The sequence below is a fragment of the Macaca nemestrina genome, chromosome 12 (assembly GCF_043159975.1).
Source record: "Macaca nemestrina isolate mMacNem1 chromosome 12, mMacNem.hap1, whole genome shotgun sequence".
NCBI classification, from domain to species: Eukaryota; Metazoa; Chordata; class Mammalia; order Primates; family Cercopithecidae; genus Macaca; species Macaca nemestrina.
In genome coordinates, this window is record NC_092136.1 from 85,796,065 (window position 1) to 85,816,653 (window position 20,589).

The window sequence follows — 20,589 nt, forward strand, 5'->3', positions numbered from 1 at the left end:
AGCAGCCAAGCTTATAGAAATAAGACTGTGGCTCCTGGTCCAGTGTTCTTTCCATTGCACCATATTACCTTACACTAAAAATAAATCAGCAGTTTGAAAATAATTTTGATTGTTTTGGAAGGCAAATGTGGCTGTTCCTTTGACATATTTTGGCTTAGGCACTCCAGGAGGGAAATAATTGTAGTGGGTCAAAGAACAGAGATGGAGGCTCCATCAAGTCAAGGGCCTAGAAATGGACAAGGGGACATAAATACTCAAAACAACTGTTCATGTTTTATTTATGTAACATTTGGCCCCGAATTGACTGAAGGTACTCCCAACCCCACTCCCTACTCCAACCTAGTACACCATACCTGAGACTAAAGAAATCCTACAACTACACACACCAACTGAACAACCCCCTTCCTCCCTGCTGCAAATTGTAGCTGTGCAAGTCCTTCACTTTTGCCTGGGGAAAAGTGGCAAAGGAGGGAGGAGACAAATGGTTATTTTGGGGCATACTCTACCAGACTATGAATCTTTTGCCTTCAAGCTATCCAACAACCTTTTCTCACTGTATCACCCCAGATCATCTAGTTATAGAACTAGGATATAAAAATTCAAATGGAAACAAAACCCAATAACCTAAATAAAGGACTTTAAGGCAATTTCTTTATATGCAAGCTGCTTTTGAGACTACAGTATAGAGGGGAAGGTCTTGGTCAGCTCCCAGAAAACCTTGGAAAAAATTAATCTATGATACGTACTCAGCACATCAGAGCACTCACTCCTTGAAGAAAGTGGGCTTATTTCAGACTCAGCCAGCTGGCTGGGTTGCTTCCAAGACTTGAAAGTTCACACAGTCACCTGTTCAGGTTCAGTGCAGCAGAAAAACATATTGGCTCATTCCTAGGATTGAGCTCAAGCAGACGGAAAACAAACTGCCTATGGAGACCCTTGTAGAAGAATGTGGAGAGAATAGAGAAAGGAAGTGCAAGTTAAAAGACCAGTCAGACAAAGAAGAAAGCATCAGAGGTAGGCCAATGATTTCTGAATACAATCTGTCACTCTTTACTGCTATGAGCCCAGTCATATTGCTTAGCCAAGGGTAAATAAAGTTAAATTTACAAATAATCACTATATTATTATTATTATTACTTTTTTTTTTTTTTTTTGAGATGGAGTCTCACTGTTGCCCAGGCTGGAGTGCAGTGGCATAATCTCAGCTCACTGCAACTTCCACCTCCCAGGTTCAAGCGACTCTCCTGCCTCAGCCTCCCGAGTAGCTGGGATTAATGTCATGTGCCACCATGCCTGGCTAATTTTTTTAGTTTTTGTATAGATGGGGTTTCACCATATTGGCCAGGCTGGTCTCGAACTCCTGACCTGAAGTGATCCGCCCATCTAGGCCATCCAAAGTGCTGGGATTACAGGCGTGAACCACTGCACCCAGCCACAAATAATCACTATATTATTTCTAACAAATACATTCTAGTCCTAGAATCCTGCATCTGACCTTAACTATGAGCTTACTTACTTTATGGACCTCAGGTCCTATGACTCTCAGGCTCTTAGATCATCATCTCTTTGCTGGCTCCCCATTGCTCAAAGGGGCCAAAACTCAGATGACTATAGGGTCCAGGCAGGTAACGCAAATGCAGGAAGTGATCTGGATATAAGTGGGTTGGAGACATGTTAGCTTACTTAACATTTCTTATGAAAAACGAAGAGTGGCAGTTTTATCACTCTGATGTTTGTAGAAAAAAGCTGGATTCTCATACCTATGTCTGCACTAATCTGTTGTGATAGTTGTTTTGGTGGAAGCAAATGAAGAACATCCTAGGACTCCAAAGATTTTTTGTTTTTTTTAACCAAAGACTTTTTATTTTCTTTTTGAGATGGAGTCTCGCTCTGTCACCCAGGCTGGAGTTCAGTGGCACAATCTGGGCTCACTGCAACCTCCGCCTCCTGGGTTCAAGTGATTCTCCTGCATCATCCTCCCCCTAAGTAGCTGGGACTAAAGATGTGTGCCACCATGCCCAGCTAATTTTTGTATTTTTAGTATAGATGGGGTTTCACCATATTGGCCAGGCTGGTCTCAAACTCTTGACCTCAGGTGATCTGCCTGCCTTGGCCTCCCAGAGTGCTACAATTACAGGTGGGAGCCACCAAACACAGCCACAGACATTTTCAAAGGGTCCTAGGGACCCCAAAAAGTATGGCTTGCCAGGCCACACTTTGAGGACTGTTCCTCTAGCAGATTGTTGCTTTGTGGAAATGTGGCCCAAGTGGTATCAAATCTTCTAATTTTTCTAATTTTAGTATATGTGCTACCAAAGTGAGCACAATCTTCTGATTTTTCAAAAGAAGCAGAGATCCTGACTTTAATGTGAAATCTATTGGTTGTTAAATGTTGACTTGTTGAAACAAAAAATGCTAATTAGGCCTAACAAAACATACCAATGGGTGAACACTGGCTTGTGGATGTCTGTTTTCTATGTGTGGCCTACAGGATTGCGTATCAACTTCTAGCCTACTATTCACATGCTTTCTCATTTCTATAGACTCATCCCCCACTGTGCCCTACACAGACCCCCTTCTTTGGGCAAAATTATCTATTCATGTTCTTTTTTTTTTCTTTGAGATGGGGTCTTGCTCTGTCACCCAGGGAGGAGTGCATTGACACAGTCTTGGCTCACTGCAGCCTCAACCTCCTGGGCTCAGGTGATCCTCCCACTTCAGCCTCCTGAGTAGCTAGGACCACAGGTGTGCATCACCATGCCTAGCTAATTTTTGTACTTTTTGTAGAGACAGGGTTTTGCCATGTTGCCTAGGCTGGTTTTGAACTCCTGAGCTCAAATGATCTGCCCACCTTGGCCTCCCAAAGTGCTGGGATTACAGGCGTGAGCCACTATGCTTGGCCTATTCATGCTCTTCTAACATGCCTGCCCTTCCCCAGTTTCATCCTTTGTTCATTTTTCTTTCCTGCAGCCTGAACTGTCCTTCCTTTTATTTCAATCTATCTCCATCCTACTCACCTTTTAGTACCCTTTTCACATCTCGCTTCCTCCAGGAAAACTTACCACTGAATTCTGGAGTGGCTTCTCTCCTCTGAACATGTCAGATCCTTAAAGACTACAACATTTGGCTGGGCACAGTGGCTCACGCCTGTAATCCTAGCACTTTGGCAGGCTGAGGTGGGTGGATCACCTGAGATCAGGAGTTTGAAGCCAGCCTGGCCAACATGGCAAAACCCCGTCTCTACTACAAAAAAAAAAAAAAAAAAAAAAAAAAAAAGTTAAAAAAAAAAGTTAGTTGGGAGTAGTGGCATGCACCTGTTATCCCAGCTACTCAGGAGGCTGAGATGGGAGAATTGCTTGAACCTGGGAGGCAGAAGTTGCAATGACCTGAGATTGGGTTACTGCACTCCAGCCTGGTGACAGAGTAAGACTCCACCTCAAAAAAAAAAAAAAAAAAGATTGTAACATTTATTTTTGACTTACACATTTTGCATCGTTGTCCTAAGTTGTTATTTAGTAAATGTGTATTACAAAGCACTTAGCACTGTTAGCACATAAGATGACCTCCAAATGGAAGCTCTCACTTTTTTGTTTATATCTTATTTTTCTCTTCAACTATATCTACTGAAAGATCTTTACAGGCAAAATGTCTAAATCTACAGATATCAAAGTTGTAAAACTGCACTGTTCATTTTTCATAAGAAATGTTAACTAAACTAACATGTCTCCTGGTCGTGTTATATCCAGCCCACTTCTTGCATTTACGTTAGTTGCCCCTTTTTGTCCTCTAAATACTTAGCACAGTGCTTTCTTTGCAAATATACAGCAAAAACATTTTTTTACATCACAATAGAACAAGGGGTGATTATTTAAAGATAAGAGAGTGTATCTTATATGAAAATTTCCCTTGGTAAAAACTACACGGTTAGTGGTTTGAGAGTTGAAAGGAAACTCGTTTTCATTCATTCTTTATTCTACAGATATCTCATCACCCAAGAGACTTCGAGATAGACAAGCTTTGTTCCCTGCCAAAGTGACAAATGTCAGCTTGCTGGAAAAGACTGACCGAAGTGAGAGTGGTGAGAAGATTATGACCTCTGAAAGGTAATGCACTGACTTTTTTTTTTTTTTTCTGTTGTACTTTACTAAATATATTTTTGAGTCATTGCTTAATGCAGGGAACTGTAATTGTTCATTAATTTATTTATCCAGTGTTCTTGACAGCTTTCTACATGCAACATGATGGGAATAATAAAGGTGACCAAGGTTCACCATCTAGTGGGGAAGTCAGACATATGCAGAGGGATAAATTATGATTCAGCAGATATGTTATGACGCAGGCGGAAACAAAATAGCACAGAGTATTTTGTAGATTCGGGCTTCCCAAATCTACAAAACTTTCCTGTTTTCTGAGTGCTTGGATATTATGATGTGACACAGTGTTATATTTACATCAAATTGGAAAGTAGTTTTGCCAAACATAGCCAGCACTCCATTAGTTCTCAATAAACATTACTTGAATGAATGAGTGTATTACAATTTATCATGGTCGTTTTCTTCTTGTGATGGTATGTCAAAAGATTTCTATAATATTTTATCCTTGTGTCTTTGAGTAGGATACTTTTTAAGACCTCAAATCAGTCAACCATATTTAACCATGCTCATTCATTAAGTGTTTACTGAGCACCTATGTACTTTGCATTGTGCCACCAACCTTTAATTTATTAATGTGTCAAAATTTATCAGCTATCATATGTGCAATTTATGTACTTTGTGGATTACTAAAGTCATGTTTAAAACTCTAGAAATGCTTGTTTTGGGTAATATCACTGTTATGAAAGATAATTGAGAATTAGATGTATAGTCCTTTAATTCAATACAACAAACATTGAGTATTACCATGTGCCAGGTACTGTTCTAGGCACTGAAGATTCAGAGTTACAGACATATTAACCTGCTTTTATAAAACTTACAGTCTTGTAGGAAGACTGAAATTTAAAAAACAGTGCATGCGATGAAGATAACAAAAGTATAGAGGCTGCAAAAGGAGAGAGTAATTGTTGGAAGTTGTTGGTAAAGGTTTCCTATAGAAGTTGACCCAAAAATGTTGTTTCCTGTAGAAGTTAACCAAAAAATAGGCCAGGTGCAGTGGCTCATGCCTGTAATCCCAGCACTATGGGAGGCCGAGGAGGGCGGATCACGAGGTCAGGAGATTGAGACCATCCTGGCTAATACGGTGAAACCCCATCTCTACTAAAAATACAAAAAATTAGTCGGGTGTGGTGGCAGGCACCTGTATTCCCAGCTACTTGGGAGGCTGAGGCAGGAGAATGGCGTGAACCTGGGAGGCAGAGCTTGCAGTGAGCCGAGACTGCGCCACTGCACTCCAGCCTGGGCGACAGAGCAAGACTCTGTCTCAAAAAAAAAAAAAAAAAAGTTAACCAAAAAATATTTTTTGTGTGATTACTAAAACAATACATGTTTATCATAGAAATTTTGAGGAAACCAAAAAAGCAAGAGTTACAAAAAATCACCCATAATCCCTCTACATAGAGGAAACTTTGTATTAACCTTATGGTACATGTCGTTTATTTCAATGCATATACAATATATACAGTACTTACACTTGGAATATATATACTTTTTAAATAAAATTAGATCATATTATATGAATTTTTGTTACATTTAATAAGTGGTGATTTCCCCATGATATTAAATATTCCAAAACCTTAACAAATAATTGCACATCATCTTAATGAAAGATTAAACCTTTTGTTTAACCAATCTGCTATTGGATATTTAGATGGCTTCCAGTTTTTAAGTACTATAAATAATGTTGTGAAAATATAATTAAACATAATTCCTTGCATACATCTGGATATTCCATAGGATAAAACTTTAAATTTCAGAGATAAAAGGTGAGTCCATTTTCATGCTTTTGATACACATTGCCAATTATCTTCTTCATGATTGTAGCAAATTATCCTGTCAGCAACAGTAATATGACAGAGTGCTATCTTTTCTACAGTTTTGCTAATACTTTAGCAAAGTGAAATGATGGTATTCATTATTGTTTTTAACCTGTGTTTGTTTGACTTCTAGTGGGTTTTTTCTTGTTTTGTTTTTGAGACAGCATCTCACTCTGTCACCAACGCTAAAGAACAATGGCATGATCATGGCTCACTGCAGCTCAACCTGCTGGGCTCAAGTGATTTTACTGCCTCAGACCCCCAAGTAGCTGGGACTATAGGTGTACACCACCACACCAGCTAATTTTTTTGATTTTTTTTTTTTTTTAAGAGATGGGGTCTTAGTATGTTGTGTAGGCTGGTCTAGAACTCCTGGCCTCAAGCAATTCTCCCACTTAGGTCTCTCAAAGTGCTGGGATTACAGGCGTGAGCCAACACACCTGGCCTGCATTTATTTTTACCTTGTTTCTTAGCCATTTGTAGTTCTTTTACAAATTTCCTGCTTGAATCCTGTGTCCTTTTTCAGCTGGGAGCTTTAATTTTTCTTAAAAACAAGTGGTATTTCTTATAAAGAGAACTTCATATATCATAGGTATGAATAGTTTTCTGATGTGTATGTTTTAAACATTTTCCTAATTCTTTTTTTCTTTTTAATTTTGTTTCTGCACCATTTAGTGTACAGAAGTTTAAAATATATATTTTCTGATTTACCAACCTGTCCAAGTCCCCAAACACCATGTTTGGGAATGTCAGTCCATAATTACATTTTCATTTTGAAGAAAAATATTCTTTTAGAAGAGTAAAGAATGATTTAGAGGGCTAAGATTAGCAGCAGGGGAAGGGGTGTAATAAAATGGAAAAGTGTGCACAATTTAGCAGATCAAGGCAGTAGTCTAGGCAATCTGTTTCCAACAAATGACCCTAAGGCCTCAGAGGGCCTTAAGAGCACATCAAAAACTGAGAGTGAGGTCATATGGGTGGGACTCTGGGCTCTATGTCCTCACTTCCACTGGAGGATGTGTGCTGCTTTTCTGTTTTATATATTGGGGTTTGAGTAAGATTTGTTTAAACTAAGAAGGATAGTACTTTCATTGTTTAACAGTTGAGTATAACTCATCTAGGGAAAGGTAATAAGGGTATGAAACAAAGATCAGACGGAAAGCTTTAGCTTTGACTGTTGGGGATTAGTTAAGGGAGGTTAAGGAAGAGATGTCAAAGATGACCCCAGATTTTGGCTTAGGTAACTGGGAGAAGATGGCATTATTCAAAATAGTGACTACTATAGGAAGTGCAAATTTGGCTGGTGCTGAAGGGCATGTAGTGGTTAGTGATTCTGTAAAATTTTCACTCCAAGATAGAGGATTAAAAAAAATACAAGTGAATTGTCTTGGATCATAAGAATCCAGATTGAGACATATTTCTTATTGCCTCCTCATGTCAGTTGCATCTAACAGGTTATTTAAATCAAACTTTTAGGGAATCAGCATTCGCTCAACCCCAGATTTTGAGGCCTAAGAGAAGTTATTAAAAAATAAAGGGTTCTACCCCGTCTCTACTAAAAATACAAAAAAAAAACTAGCCGGGCGTGGTGGAGGGCGCCTGTAGTCTCAGCTACTTGGGAGGCTGAGGCGGGAGAATGGCGTGAACCCGGGAGGCGGAGCTTGCAGTGAGCTGAGATCACGCCACTGCACTCCAGCCTGGGAGACACAGCGAGACTCTGTCTCAAAAAAAATAAAAAAAATAAATAATAAATAAAGGGTTCTGCATCTAGCAATATGGTGTTCTAAATAATCTGAAAAGGTCCTCTACTGAGAGCCAAATCTAGTTCACCACATGTTTTTATAAATAGTTTCACCGAAACACTGCTATGCCCCGCCATTTGCATATTATCTGCACCTGCTACTTGCGTCAGGGACTGTGTGGCCCTCAAAGCCTAAAATATTCACTCTCTGGCCCTTTTCATAAAAAGTTTGCCAACCCCTGCTCTAAAGGATCTTATTTTCATCTCAGGCTCCTGACTTCTGACAGATAGAGTTGGGCTAAAAATGAGGTCAGAATCCAAAATTACAAAGACCATGTGGAAATAAGCTGCCCCATAATGAGAGCCATCAGAAACAAAAGATGGAAGAATTGAGCTCTCAAGGATTTTGGATCCTGACCATTATAAAATACAGAATATAGAATAAGATGTTTTAAATCTTTACATGAATTAAAAGAATGGAAAGTATGAACAAGTTATAAGAAATTAGAAAACATGACCAGTGAGGTCAGAGTCGAGCATTTGCATTTTGGAATTGCGGTAAGGGAGTATAGACTTATACAATACTTAATTCATTGGTTATTCAGAAGACTCAAGTTGTATTACTTTTTCCAAATGAATAGAGGTTTTTAGTAGGGGCACTTTCTCATTTTATGCTGTGGTTCATTTAGTGTCAGTTATTTGGTACTTTGTAATTTGCTGAACCTTCTTTTCTAGCTTGAGTACTTTTACGGTAATTGTTTTATGTATACTTGAAGACACTGTATACTACTATGCCTTAGACGTAAATTTCTAGATATTTAGATATTAGCTAAACCTTGTTAAAATAAGTTATTAAAAGCTTTAAAATCCTTACTTTTTGAGAGAGATATTAAAAATCTTTAACCATGATAGTATATTTTTCAGTAATTATGTCAATTTTTGCTTCTTAAGCAATATTAAATTCTACACGTCTGGGATTTTTTGGTAGATAGTTCCTTTTATCATTATGAAATATTTTCCTTTGTCTCTACTAAAATCTTTTCCCTTCATTTCTGTAGTACATAATTAACAATGCAACATTTGATTAGTATTTTACCTGGAATAGCCTTTTAATGCCATTTTAAGAATTTTTGTGTGTGTTTTTATTATTTCATGTGTGTCTCTACTAAATAGCTTATATTTGGATGTTTTAAAACTCAATCTAGACTTTAATTTCAGTTGTAATTATTGGTATATTTGAACCTATCTTTACTGTCTTATTTTGTATTTTCTATTTACTGTGCATTTAACTTCATTATTACCCTTTTTCTGTTGGACTGATCACATTTCTTTAGTATGCTTTGAATTTCCTTTGACCACATTTCTTCAGTATGCTTTCAATTTCCTTCAAACTGCATCCCCTTCCAAACCTGTATTTTTGTTGTCTAGAACTTTTGTTCCAAATTGGTTTTAAGTGTTAAAAAATTTGTATTATTTTATGGTCAATGATTAATTTGGATTTGCCAACACGTTTACCAATTTCTTTGGTCACCATCATTTCCTCTTTTTTCTTTTTCTTTTCTTCCTTTTTATTTTTTTTCCCAGGCTGGAGCACAGTGGCACGATCTTGGCTCACTGCAACCTCTGCCTCCCGCACTCAACCAATTCTCCTGCCTCAGCCTCCCGAGTAGTTGGATTACAGGCGCACACCACCACGTCTCGTTATTTTTGTATTTTTAGTAGAGACAGGGTTTCACCATGTTGGCCAGGCTGGTCTCGAGCTCCTGACCTCAAGTGATCCTCCTGCCTTGGCCTCCCAAAGTGCTGGGATTACAGGCGTGGGCCACCACGCCTTGCCTGTTTCTTATATCCCTGTCCTTCCTCCTGGGTTCGTTTTTCTTCTTGCTAAAGTATATCCTGTAATGGTTCCCTATCTTTTCAGTACACTTGTTCTTTGTATTGCTTAAAATGATTCTTATTGTGTTATCGCTCTTGAATGCTGATTCTTGGTTCATAGTTATTTTCTTTTAGCATTTTAATGATATTGCTCCATTTTCTCCTGACAGTTGTCCTGATGCAACGTCTGAGTCAATCTGGTTGTCATTCTTTCTTGTAGCTTTTAAGAATTTTTCTTATTTCTTGATGTTCTGCATGACTGTTCTTAGGAGTCATGACTTTCTGGAAAATTCTTATCTGTTATTTTCTAGAATATTGTTCTTTGCCATTTCCTTTATCCTAAAAATTCAGCACTCCTATTCAATGCATGTTTGAGCGTCTGAATCTATTCTCTATTTCTCTACTTTTAAATGGTTTCATTCTTGGCCTGGCGAGGTGGCTCATGCCTGTAATACCAGCACTTTGGGAGGCCAAGGTGGGCAGACTATGAGGTCAGGAGTCTGAGACCAGTCTGACAAACATGGTGAAGCCCCGTGTCTACTAAAAATACAAAAATTAGCTGAGTGTGGTGGTATGCACCTGTAATCCCAGCTACTCCAGAGGCTGAGGCAGGAGAATCGCTTGAACTTGGGAGGCAGAGTTTGCAGTGAGCTGAGATCGTGCCATTGTACTTCAGCCTGGGTGACAGAGCCAGACTCTGTCTCAAAAATTAAAATAAAATAAATAGAGTTAAAAAATAAATATTTTCATTCTTCGAGCTGCTTTTTAGGTGATAATATCAGTCCTATTTTCTAATGAATGCTAGTATTAATATTAATACTCACCCCTAATTCATGTCCCTCCACCACAATGACCACAGGCACCTTCCAACTGAAGGACTGCACTGGTTTGTTTGCTTGGAATGTCTTTTCCATCAGATATCTACACCGTTGTTCCCTTACTTCCTTCAGGTATTTACTCATATGTCACTTCCTCGGTAAGAACTTCCCTGGCCATTCTCTTTACAGTTTAACACTTCATTCCTCCAGCATTGCAAGGCATTTATCATCATGGAACATACTATAGAGTTCACTTATTTATCTTGTCACTGGGCTCTCTATCTCCATCAGAATGTTAATTCCATGAGGGCAGGGACTTTTCTATGTGTGTATTTTGTTCTTCATTGCTTCTCCTGTGCTTAGAACAGTGTACATGCTAAGCACTCAATACATTTCTGTGGAATGAATAAATTTCATCACCATTTCACACAATTGGTAACTGAGATTTTGTGAGATTACACAGCTGGTCTGATGTCAGTCATCTTGTAAGCAAGAAAGCTGCGATTCAAACCCACCTTTATCTGACACAAATTCAGATTCTGTGGTACATATTCTTAACCTCTACACATACAGCTGTTCTGAACTAAACCACTGAGATATTTTTCTTCATCTTATACTTGGCCTCTATAATTATTATTGCTCTTGAGGTCAGACTGTATTAAACATTAATTAATGTTGCATTGTTTTTACAGCTTATCATCTCCAAGTTGTCTGAAACATGACAGTGACATGAAGCCCCAAACATCTCCAGCTTGTCAGGATCATGATAAGGCAGGACAGGTACAGTGTTTCCAAACAAATAAGCCCCATCAAAATCTTATACTGATTTTTGTTTCTGAAAGAGAGTTCTGGGAATCTCTTGCTTAATTATATGAGTATGGCTGAAGTACTTAAGTACTCAGGCTCAAAACTGAACTGTGATAAATCTATCTACTAGTCAAGATGCAATGGTAAACAAAAAAAAAAATTGAGAAATCCCTTTCTAAGTTTCAGCTGCTTCTGATGAAGTGCGAGTTCAGAAGATCCTTTAGAGTATTTCTGGGGTCCACTCTGCAAATCTCATTTTGCTGTCATTAATATATCCATTAATAACAGGTTTCTTAATATACCTAGCCTTTGGAGAGCTTGTGAAGGGAATGTGAAAGCAAAAAGGTAAAATGTAAAAATTTATTTGTCCTGAAATTTGGGATTGTAGGAAATGTGCTATGTATGTTTGCAACGAGCACAACGAAATTCCCCGTTGTACTATGGTGAGGAAAGGAGGAGAGAGATAGAAGATGAGAGACTCATACAGCAGTATCAGATGTTGAAAGATCAGGAGGCTCTCTTCAGACACCAGGTAGTCCGACACCTCGATCAGTCTTTAATATGGGGCAGTAGAACATGATTACATAATGTAATTTATTATTATTTTTTATTGGCACAGGGTCTCACTCTGTCACCCAGGTTGAAATGCAGTGGCACAACCTCCGCTCACTGCAGCCTTGACCTACTTGGGCTCAGGTGATCCTTCTACCTCAGCCTCCAGATTAGCTGGGACTACAGGCACATGTCACTACACCTGGCTAATTTATGTATTTTTTTGTAGAGATGGAGTTTCACCATGTTGCCCAGGGTGGTCTCCAACTCCTGGGTTCAAGCATTCCTCCTGCCTCTGCCTCCCAAAGTGCTGGGATTACAGGCATGACCCACTGAGCCCAGCCTATAATGTAATTTAAAAATGTTCCATCATATGTCTGTACTGTGACATATCTAATCATGTATTTACTGTTAGACTAAAACTTGTGTTGACGTTTTCACTAATAATAAACAATCAGATGAATATCCATGTAGTCGAATGTTTGCACATATCACTGATTTTCTTTAACCTAAGATCTGAATTTTAAAGGTGAAATTATTGGATTTATGTTTCTTTATTTCTGATAAAATACAACTCTGGTGAAGGCTTTTACCCTTCATATTCATGTCTTATTTCAAGCAAAGACAGAAAGGCACTTTTACACTTGCTGTATCCAGATTTATGTGGTTTCTAATAATTGACCCTACTGACTGCCCTTTCCTGCATTTGTGATGAGTTCTTCCATTCCTTAGATCCCTCTAGTGGTACCTAAAGGCCAAGAATAGGAAATAAAATACCTTTCCCAATCTACTTTTATAAATCTATAGAGATATCAGAAAGTACCATTGCCTCCAAAAGGCAGGTTTCTACCATGGCTGGATTATTTTAATGTAATAGAATTAAAATTTTTCAAGGCTCCACTTCAATATGTAATTAAAAATTTAATTTAAAACTTTTTTATATACAATAGCTGAAAAGTCTGGCTACTAGAGAACAGAATCAGAAAAATGCTGCCTATAATCTTGGAGTTGCTGAAGCTATAAGAAGCCACAAGAATGAGAAACCAGAATTTTATGTAAGTCTTTTTAAAATTTCTATTGCTAACACCTGGCCCATTGTAAGTCTTTGGATCCACTCCCTGTGTTGCAGGTTGTGCCTTTTTTTTTTTTTTTTTTTTGAGACGGAGTCTTGCTCCATCACCCAGGCTGGAGTGCAATGGTGCGGTCTCGGCTCACTGCAACCTCTGCCTCCCAGGTTCAAGCCATTCTCCTGCCTCAGCCTCCTGAGTAGCTGGGATTATAGATGCCTGCCACCATGCCCCGCTAACTTTTGTATTTTTAGTAGCGACAGGGTTTCACCATGTTGGCCAGGCTGGTCTTGAACCCCTGGTCTCATGATCTGCCTGTCTTGGCTTCCCAAAGTGCTGGGATTACAAGTGTGAGCCACTGTGCCCGGCCAGTTGTGCCATTTTTTTTAAGCAGCGGAGTTGAAAAGTGGGTGGTGCAGTTTGAAGCTTTCTTCTAGGGCAGGCCTTGTCCGGTGTCTATAGCCACACCACTCACATTCACTGTACTGTTCCCACTAGTCACTGCAGTTCTTGTTAATTATGGTAATTCTCAACCAGGATGTGGGATGGGTGGAGAGGAGGGAGCAATATACTACTAAAGTCCAGCCCAAGGACCCAAGAGAACCAGCACTATCAGCATCGCCTGGGAGCTTGCTGGAAATGCTGAATCTAGGGCCCCACCCCAGACTCCCTGAATGGGCATCTATGGTGTAATAAGATCCCCAGGTGATTTGTATTTGCATTAATGTTTGGGAAACCCAGATTCAGATGGTGGTGAGCCAACTGCTTCACTGCTTGATTTAATGTTTTCAATCATCATGTGCCTACCTTTATTTCTGCCTGAATCTTTCTCTTTATATACCACCATCTAGGCAGTCGACACTCTGGACGTAAATCTAATAAAATATAATTCATTTATTCATCATCAAACATTTATTGAATTCCTCCATGCCGGCCACTGTGCTGGTGTCTAGGAATTCAAGGTTCCCTCTTCTGAAGAGGTCTCTAGTGAGAGAGACAGACACTTAAAGAGACAACTGTGTGGTATAACCAATGCGATGATAAATCTCTGAAAAAGGGCACTATATGAGCAAAAGAAGAGATTCATTAACTTAGACCAGAGATTTGGGAAGACTTTCTGGTATACAAGAGTTAGGTAGAGAAACCAAGGAAGAGCATTCCAGGCAGGGAAGCAGGGAAGGAAGGAGAGAGAGAGCATGGGGCTTCTGAAATTTAGGCATGATCGTTCTCTCTTCTTACATATAAGCTCCAGATTATATTTATCACTGCTGTGTATCTCTTCTTTGATTTATCTATACACATCTTAAATTTAAAAAGACCCAAACAGAACTTTTGATTCCCTCCTTAACTTATTCCTTTCTGTCTTCTCATGTAAGTGGTATCACACACCAGCCATTTTGCACAAACGTGTTATCTAGTCACGATCTCAGTATTCCTTTCTCTGTTCCTGACATCTGATCATTTGCAAGTCCAGTTGCCTTTACCTCCAAAATGTATCCAATATCTATCCAAATGTCTTCGTCTTTAATGTTGCCACACTGAAAGTGCTGCTAAGCCACACTGTTATGCTCAACTTCTGCAATACTTCCCTTAGATTCACTGCTTGCATTCTTGCTCTCCTATAATTTATTCTCCACACAGCAGCCAAAGTGATACTATAATATTGTTAACCAAAACATACTATTCTCCCATTGAAAACCTCCACTGGCCTCCCATTGAGTTAAAATGAAATTTAGACTCCTCACCTTCAACTGTCAAATTCTACACACTTTGATTCCTGCCTTCCTCTTGGTCACTATGCCTTCTCCTTTCCCTTGGTCACTATGCCTCAGCCACAGAGACTTTTTTCCTGCTCACTGAACATGCGTAGCTTGTTTCCATCTAGTATCTTTGCACTTAATGTTCCTTCTGTATGGAACACAGGTCTCCCTGATATTTACAGTGAGGGTGATTCATCTTCTCCATGGAAAAGCCTTCCCTTAATAACCAACCAGTTTAGCTCTTTTCCCACCCAGCCACTTGCTATCATAAGGGCTTCCTAGCACTTAGCACTATCTTAAATGACCCGATGTACCGTTTCTTGTTCCTTGTCTGTCTCCTGCACCAGCATGCAGGCTTGATGAGTGTGAGGATCTCTGTTGTTGCTCACTGTTGGATCACCAGGGTCTGGAATGGCCAGGCCCACAGTAGGTATTCAGTGTGCCCTCTTTCCAGCTCCTCTCTGTCCTTGCATGATTTTGCACGCACTCAGAATTCCTTCTTCCTTCCATCTGGATGTTGTAAATGCTAACTCACAACCTACTCCATGGAGTCCTTTTTCCTCTGTCTCAGCAATGGGATTCCAGTTGAAATTGACCCAATTGTCCCACAGACAGGTTTTTTTGTTTGTTTATTTTTGTTTTTATTTTAAATAAACATAGAAATTGACCCTTTTGGTCTTAAAGCTTGAAACTTAACATTTGTTTTATCTGAGTTTCTTCCTCAGGAAAAAACCACTAGGCCTTCCAAAAAGTATCAAAGAATTGAAACTCATCAGATTATTGCATTCAGACAATGAGCCAGGCCCCTCCACTGACCATGATTGCTTCCTTATCCCTCCCGAATTCTGGTTTTCCCATACATAGTTTCAATTCTTCCCTGCTATATAAACCCCTACTTTTAGTTGGTCAAGGAGATGGATTTGAGACTGATCTCTCATCTCCTTGGCTACAGCACCCAATTAAAGCCTTCTTCCTGGGCAATAATCATTGTCTCAGTGATTGGCTTCCTGAGCGGTGAGGACCTAGACCAAACCCCTGGTGTTTTCGTAACATAGTCAGCTCAGCTCAGCTTTATCCTCGAACACACTCATATGATTCTGTGGGTTACCTCAACACTAGCTGGTCAGTGTGTTGAGGGCTGGGCAAATATTATAAATTAAGAAATATTTTCTGTTTGACTTTAGTCTTCTGAATTATTAACTTTGTTTTTTGGTATTCTAGCATAAATGAATTGCTTCTCTTTCATTCTAGAAATCCTTCCTATTTGACAAACGGCCACTCAGTCCTGCGTTTAATGCTCTTAAGCAAGAGGAATATTCCCGGAGTCTCCTGAAACAAATGGATAACAGACAGGAAAACGAAATAAAGCAAAGACAATACAGAGAGTTGATGGATCGCCTGGAACAAGTGCAACTCACAGAGGAGTAAGTCCAGCTACACACGCTCTGAAAGATGGATTTGGAATTTTCATGTGGTTACTTTCCATGTAGGATTGAATCAGCATTGGTAGTTTCATTAGCACGCTGTAACCAACTGAGCAGACTAACCCAGTTAGCAGCCAGTACTGAAATGGGAAAAGTTCTCTTGTCCCCCTCGCAGGGCACGCAATGGGGGTGTGGCTTGCTTCTTCAGTGCCCTGCTGCTCAAACCTCTAGGAGAGCATACAGACGGGCAGGCTGTGGGGCTCTGGCCACACAGCGGCATCTAGGGGTGAATGTTTACAGCTCCTGAAGCCCCAGCGGGCATGTGTTACAGACAGCTCTTTTAGTTTAGCCGTCTGTAGGGGGCTTATGTTAGGGCAATTAGACCCCTGCCTTATCGCAAGGAGAGGGCTTTCTGTATCCAAGGGTTCTTGCCTTGGTACACCAGAAGAATCGGATCACACGTGGGCTTGGAGAATGAGTGCAAGGTTTTACTGAGTGGAAGTAGCTTTCAACAGATGGATGAGCCAGAAAGGAGATGGTTTTCCCCTGGGGTCGGGCTGCTGTGCAGCCCGGGTTCCCCTCCAACTACCTCAGCCAAACTCCACGTTATTCTGCAGGTTGACGGCCTGCTGGCGTGCCAGTGCCTGTTGGTGTGCTCTGGACATCCTCTCAACGTCCAGCCCCTTGTGTGTTCCTCTGCTGATGTGTTTCTCTTGACATCCAGCCGCTTGTGTGCCTGCCTGCTAGGGTCTCAGGGGTTTTTAGAGGCACAGGATGGGGGTGTGGCAGACCAGGGTGGTCTTGAGAAATGCAACATTTAGGCAGGAAAACAAAAATGCCTGTCCTTATCTAGGTCCATGGGCACAGGTGGAACCCTAGCCAGGGACCATGTCCTAGGGTGGAGTCCTAGCCAGGAACCATGCCCTTCCCCCACTTCCATATCATTTAAAGGGACCACGCTCTTCCCTTCCCAGCACTTCCCTTCTGTATCAGTACCATAATTTTTTATTACAAAAATGAAAAAGCTGTCATAGTTATAATTATAGTAGTGATAGTCAATCTGTAATTACTATAATACAGAGCATAATCTTGTATTGTTTTTGCAATCGCCAATACCAGTAGATGAAGAAAGGGACTTGTCTTGAGCAGCTGTTCCTAGCTATTAGATGTTCAAATGACCTCATGGCAAAGCTGAGGTTTTATTATAATTATGTAGGGGTGTCCCATGGAACCTGAGGGCAGGAATGTACAGGGAACATAGGAAGGACTGGAACCAGTGACTAAAAAGCCACGTAAAGCGGCTTTCCCTCTGCTTACATACACAGCCCCTTAGTTAACACTGTCTGTGTTCCAGCTCAAACTTGGAGAGTGGTACTCTCAATTCCACATTTTCAGGAAAGAGCATCTGATTGGTCCAGATTGGGCTATCTGAAGCCTGGGATAGGGTCAGGGACATGGAGTTTATATATGCCTAAGGGGGCCCACATTTTTGCTGCTGAGATTGGGAGAACAACTATGGAGGCTGTTATAGTGTGAACAGAAACTCCTAAAACAAATAAGAAGCAAGCTTCCGTGATGAAAAAATGTATTTCTATAAAATGTATATGTTCCATTATACTCACTTGAAAGATCGTATATGGGTTCTTTAGAAGTTACATATAATAGAACCATAATTTTTAATAGGATAGGTAACTTAAGAGATTTCAAAATAGAATCAGTTTATAGAATGAATAGTCACTTCCTGCTTTCTTATCTAGATTTTTAAAATAACTGGTGGGTGTAGGAAGAGGTGGAGTGGTGGTGATGTGTCTGCTGTTTTAGTAGTAAGCCATTTGGACAATATGGTCAGTCACCTGTCTATACCTGTCCTGTCCTGGGTTCAACACACTGTTCACTAGCCTATGGAGTTTTTGTTTTGTTTTGTTTTTTTGGTTTTTTTTTTTTTTGCTGGAGTCTCGCTCTGTTGCCCAGGCTGGAGTGCAGTGGTGTGATTTTGGCTTACTGCAACCTCCACCTCCCAGGTTCATGCAATTCTCCTGCCTTAGCCTCCTGAGTAGCTGGGATTACAGGCACCCACCACCACCCCCGGCTAATTTTTGTATTTTTAGTAGAGACAGGGTTTCACCATGTTGGCCAGGTTGGTCTCGGACTCCTGACCTCAAGTGATCTGCCCACTGCAGCCTCCCAAAGTGCTGGGATTACACACATGAGCCACTGTGCCCGGTCGCCTATGGATTTGAGTTACTCTTTTCTTTCTTAAAATGAAAGCTACCAGAATAAAACATCCATTTTTATTTACCAGACTCTTATTCCTATTTAATATTTATTAAACCTGTTTTGATGATGTTAATCCGTATTACTAAAGACTGCAAAACTGTGGTCCATCTTCTCCTGTTCTTAACTACCAGACTTGCTGTGCAAAGAGCGAAATTTTTAAAAGATAAGATGGAAGAAACACAGTGTTACAAGAGAGCTTTGGATGCACAGGTAAGGGGACAAATATTACTGTTTTTAAAATTATGCAATGCTTCAATAACATCCTAAAATATGTATAAGTTGTTATATTTTTATGTGTTGTGCATTTGGTAGTTTTTGTGTCCCACATTCCTTCCTGTAAGACACTGGTATTTTACCACGTTACAGGGTTGTGCATAAAGTTTATTCCCTGATAGAATGCTTATGTGCATTATGTGTATCTCTGCATTATGTGTATCTTTGTTTAAGATAAAGAACAAACCCTCTCGGCTGCCGCCCTTTGAGCCAGACTCCTCTGAGCCCATCTTTGGTAAGAATGAAGGTGAACTGATGGTGGAAAAGCAAAAGCGAGAACAAAATTACATGAAACACCAGCTGGAGGCAGCTGCTAACCACAAGAGGAAAGCCATCCTGCATCAACTAGTGGACCAGAGGCGGGATTTGCAAATGCTTCAGAGGACACAAAGAGAGTAAGGAGACCCCTGATCTTTCTCCCTCCACCTTTCCTCACTTATTCCGCCTCCTTTCTCTCCCTTTCTCCACCCTGTCCCTGCCCCTCATCTTTCTCATACAATAGTAGAGAAGTAAGAATAGGAAGAATAATAGCTAACACATTGAGGAGTTATTTGTGTGAGACATTGTTTTAAACTTATTACATGCTTCATCTTGTTTTATCCTAATTCCTTATCTGAACAAAAAGTTACTAAGTAAAATTTTAAAAACCTCTCTTGACACTTTAGTGTTTTCCAAAGTGGTTGTACTACTTTACATTCCCAACCAATAGTGTATGAGAATTCCAGTCCTCCCCATCATTCCCAGCACTTGGGGTAATCAGTCTTTATTTTATTTTATTTTATTGATTGAGACAGGGTTTTGCTCTGTCACCCAGACTGGAGTGCAGTGGCATGATCATGGCTCACTGCAGCCTCAACATCCTGGACTCAAGCAGTTCTCCCACCTCAGCCTCTGGAGTATCTGGAACTACAGGCGAGTGCCACCATGCCCAGCTAATTTTTAACCTTTTTGGGGAGACAGGGTCTCACTATGTTGCCCAGGCTGGTCTTGAACTTCTGAGTTCAAGCAATCCTCCTGCCTCAGCTTCCCAAAGTGTTGGGATTATAGGTGTGAGCCACAGCACCCAGCCCGATCAGTCTTTTTAATTTTAGCTGTTCTAACAGGTGTATAGTGGTGTCTCATGCTTTAATTTGCATTTCTTTAATGACTAGTGATGTTGAACATCATTTCATATGCCTATTTGCCATCCGTGTATCTTCTTTGGTTAAGGGTATAAAGTATCAATCCAAATCTTTTGCTTATTTTATAAACTCTTTTCTCATTGTTGAGTTTTGAAAGTTCTTCATATATTTTGTGTACAAGTCCTTTATCTGATATATTTGTAAAGCCTAAACATACCTGAAAGGAAGATGTCTTTCCCACTGATTTTTTTTAAAAAATGTAATCCCTTAGGTAAGCATTCAGCTCCTCTTTAGCTTCTGTTTTATAACAGCAGAACCACCATCACTTGTCCCATAGTGGGAAGCAAAGTGTGCTTTCCATAGCCAGATACGGGACCTCTGTATTTGTTGCTAAGACTATTGCTACTTCCTGCTTCTGTTAGCTTCTCTAGTTATTTACTAAGCTTGGAATCAGGAGGGTTAAACTCTGTCACTTTTAAGTTGTATGACTTGGGCCATATCACATGTAAGGTCTCTGAGCCTTATTGTCCTCATATGAGAAAGAAGAATAATCACATCTGCCCCTCCTATCCTTACTGGGAGAATTAGATGAGATTATGTATGTGAGAGCATTTGTGGAAACTGTACAAATCCCTATTTCTGTATTGGTCAGATCTTGTTTTCTGTTTACATATTCTTTACTGGTTATTGCAGATTCTCTCACTTCCCTTATCTTTTCCCACTCCCTTCCCTGGTCCCTCTCTGGTTCATCTCAACATGTGATCTTAGATTCTCTTGTGACAAATAGGCGGCCACTTTCTTTCAAAGGGGATAATTTAGTCAGAGTGATCCAGACAGGACTCTAAGCTATTTATACTTGTTTTTTTTCTTTTTGCTCTTATTTTCAAAAATAACAATTCATTCTCA

The 20,589-nt window shown here is 40.0% G+C and overlaps 1 protein-coding gene and 1 long non-coding RNA gene across 2 annotated transcripts in view; one reads left to right on the forward strand and one right to left on the reverse strand.

The window, feature by feature from the left end:
* The window catches only part of LOC112424447 (uncharacterized), a 69,343-nt gene extending 68,449 nt beyond the window's left edge, over nucleotides 1-894 (reverse strand). The window contains exon 1 of the long non-coding RNA XR_011611227.1: nucleotides 747-894. This is a non-coding gene — a long non-coding RNA (uncharacterized lncRNA). The remainder of the gene's footprint in view (nucleotides 1-746) is intronic.
* Nucleotides 1-20,589, forward strand: part of LOC105468868 (coiled-coil domain containing 81) — a 48,264-nt gene that overhangs the window by 21,621 nt on the left and 6,054 nt on the right. Inside the window, exons 6-13 of the mRNA XM_011719345.3 lie at nucleotides 893-1,014; nucleotides 3,980-4,103; nucleotides 11,095-11,182; nucleotides 11,598-11,741; nucleotides 12,712-12,816; nucleotides 15,840-16,012; nucleotides 18,421-18,499; nucleotides 18,737-18,957. Of these exons, the coding sequence (XP_011717647.2) occupies nucleotides 893-1,014; nucleotides 3,980-4,103; nucleotides 11,095-11,182; nucleotides 11,598-11,741; nucleotides 12,712-12,816; nucleotides 15,840-16,012; nucleotides 18,421-18,499; nucleotides 18,737-18,957 (1,056 nt within the window). The remainder of the gene's footprint in view (nucleotides 1-892; nucleotides 1,015-3,979; nucleotides 4,104-11,094; nucleotides 11,183-11,597; nucleotides 11,742-12,711; nucleotides 12,817-15,839; nucleotides 16,013-18,420; nucleotides 18,500-18,736; nucleotides 18,958-20,589) is intronic.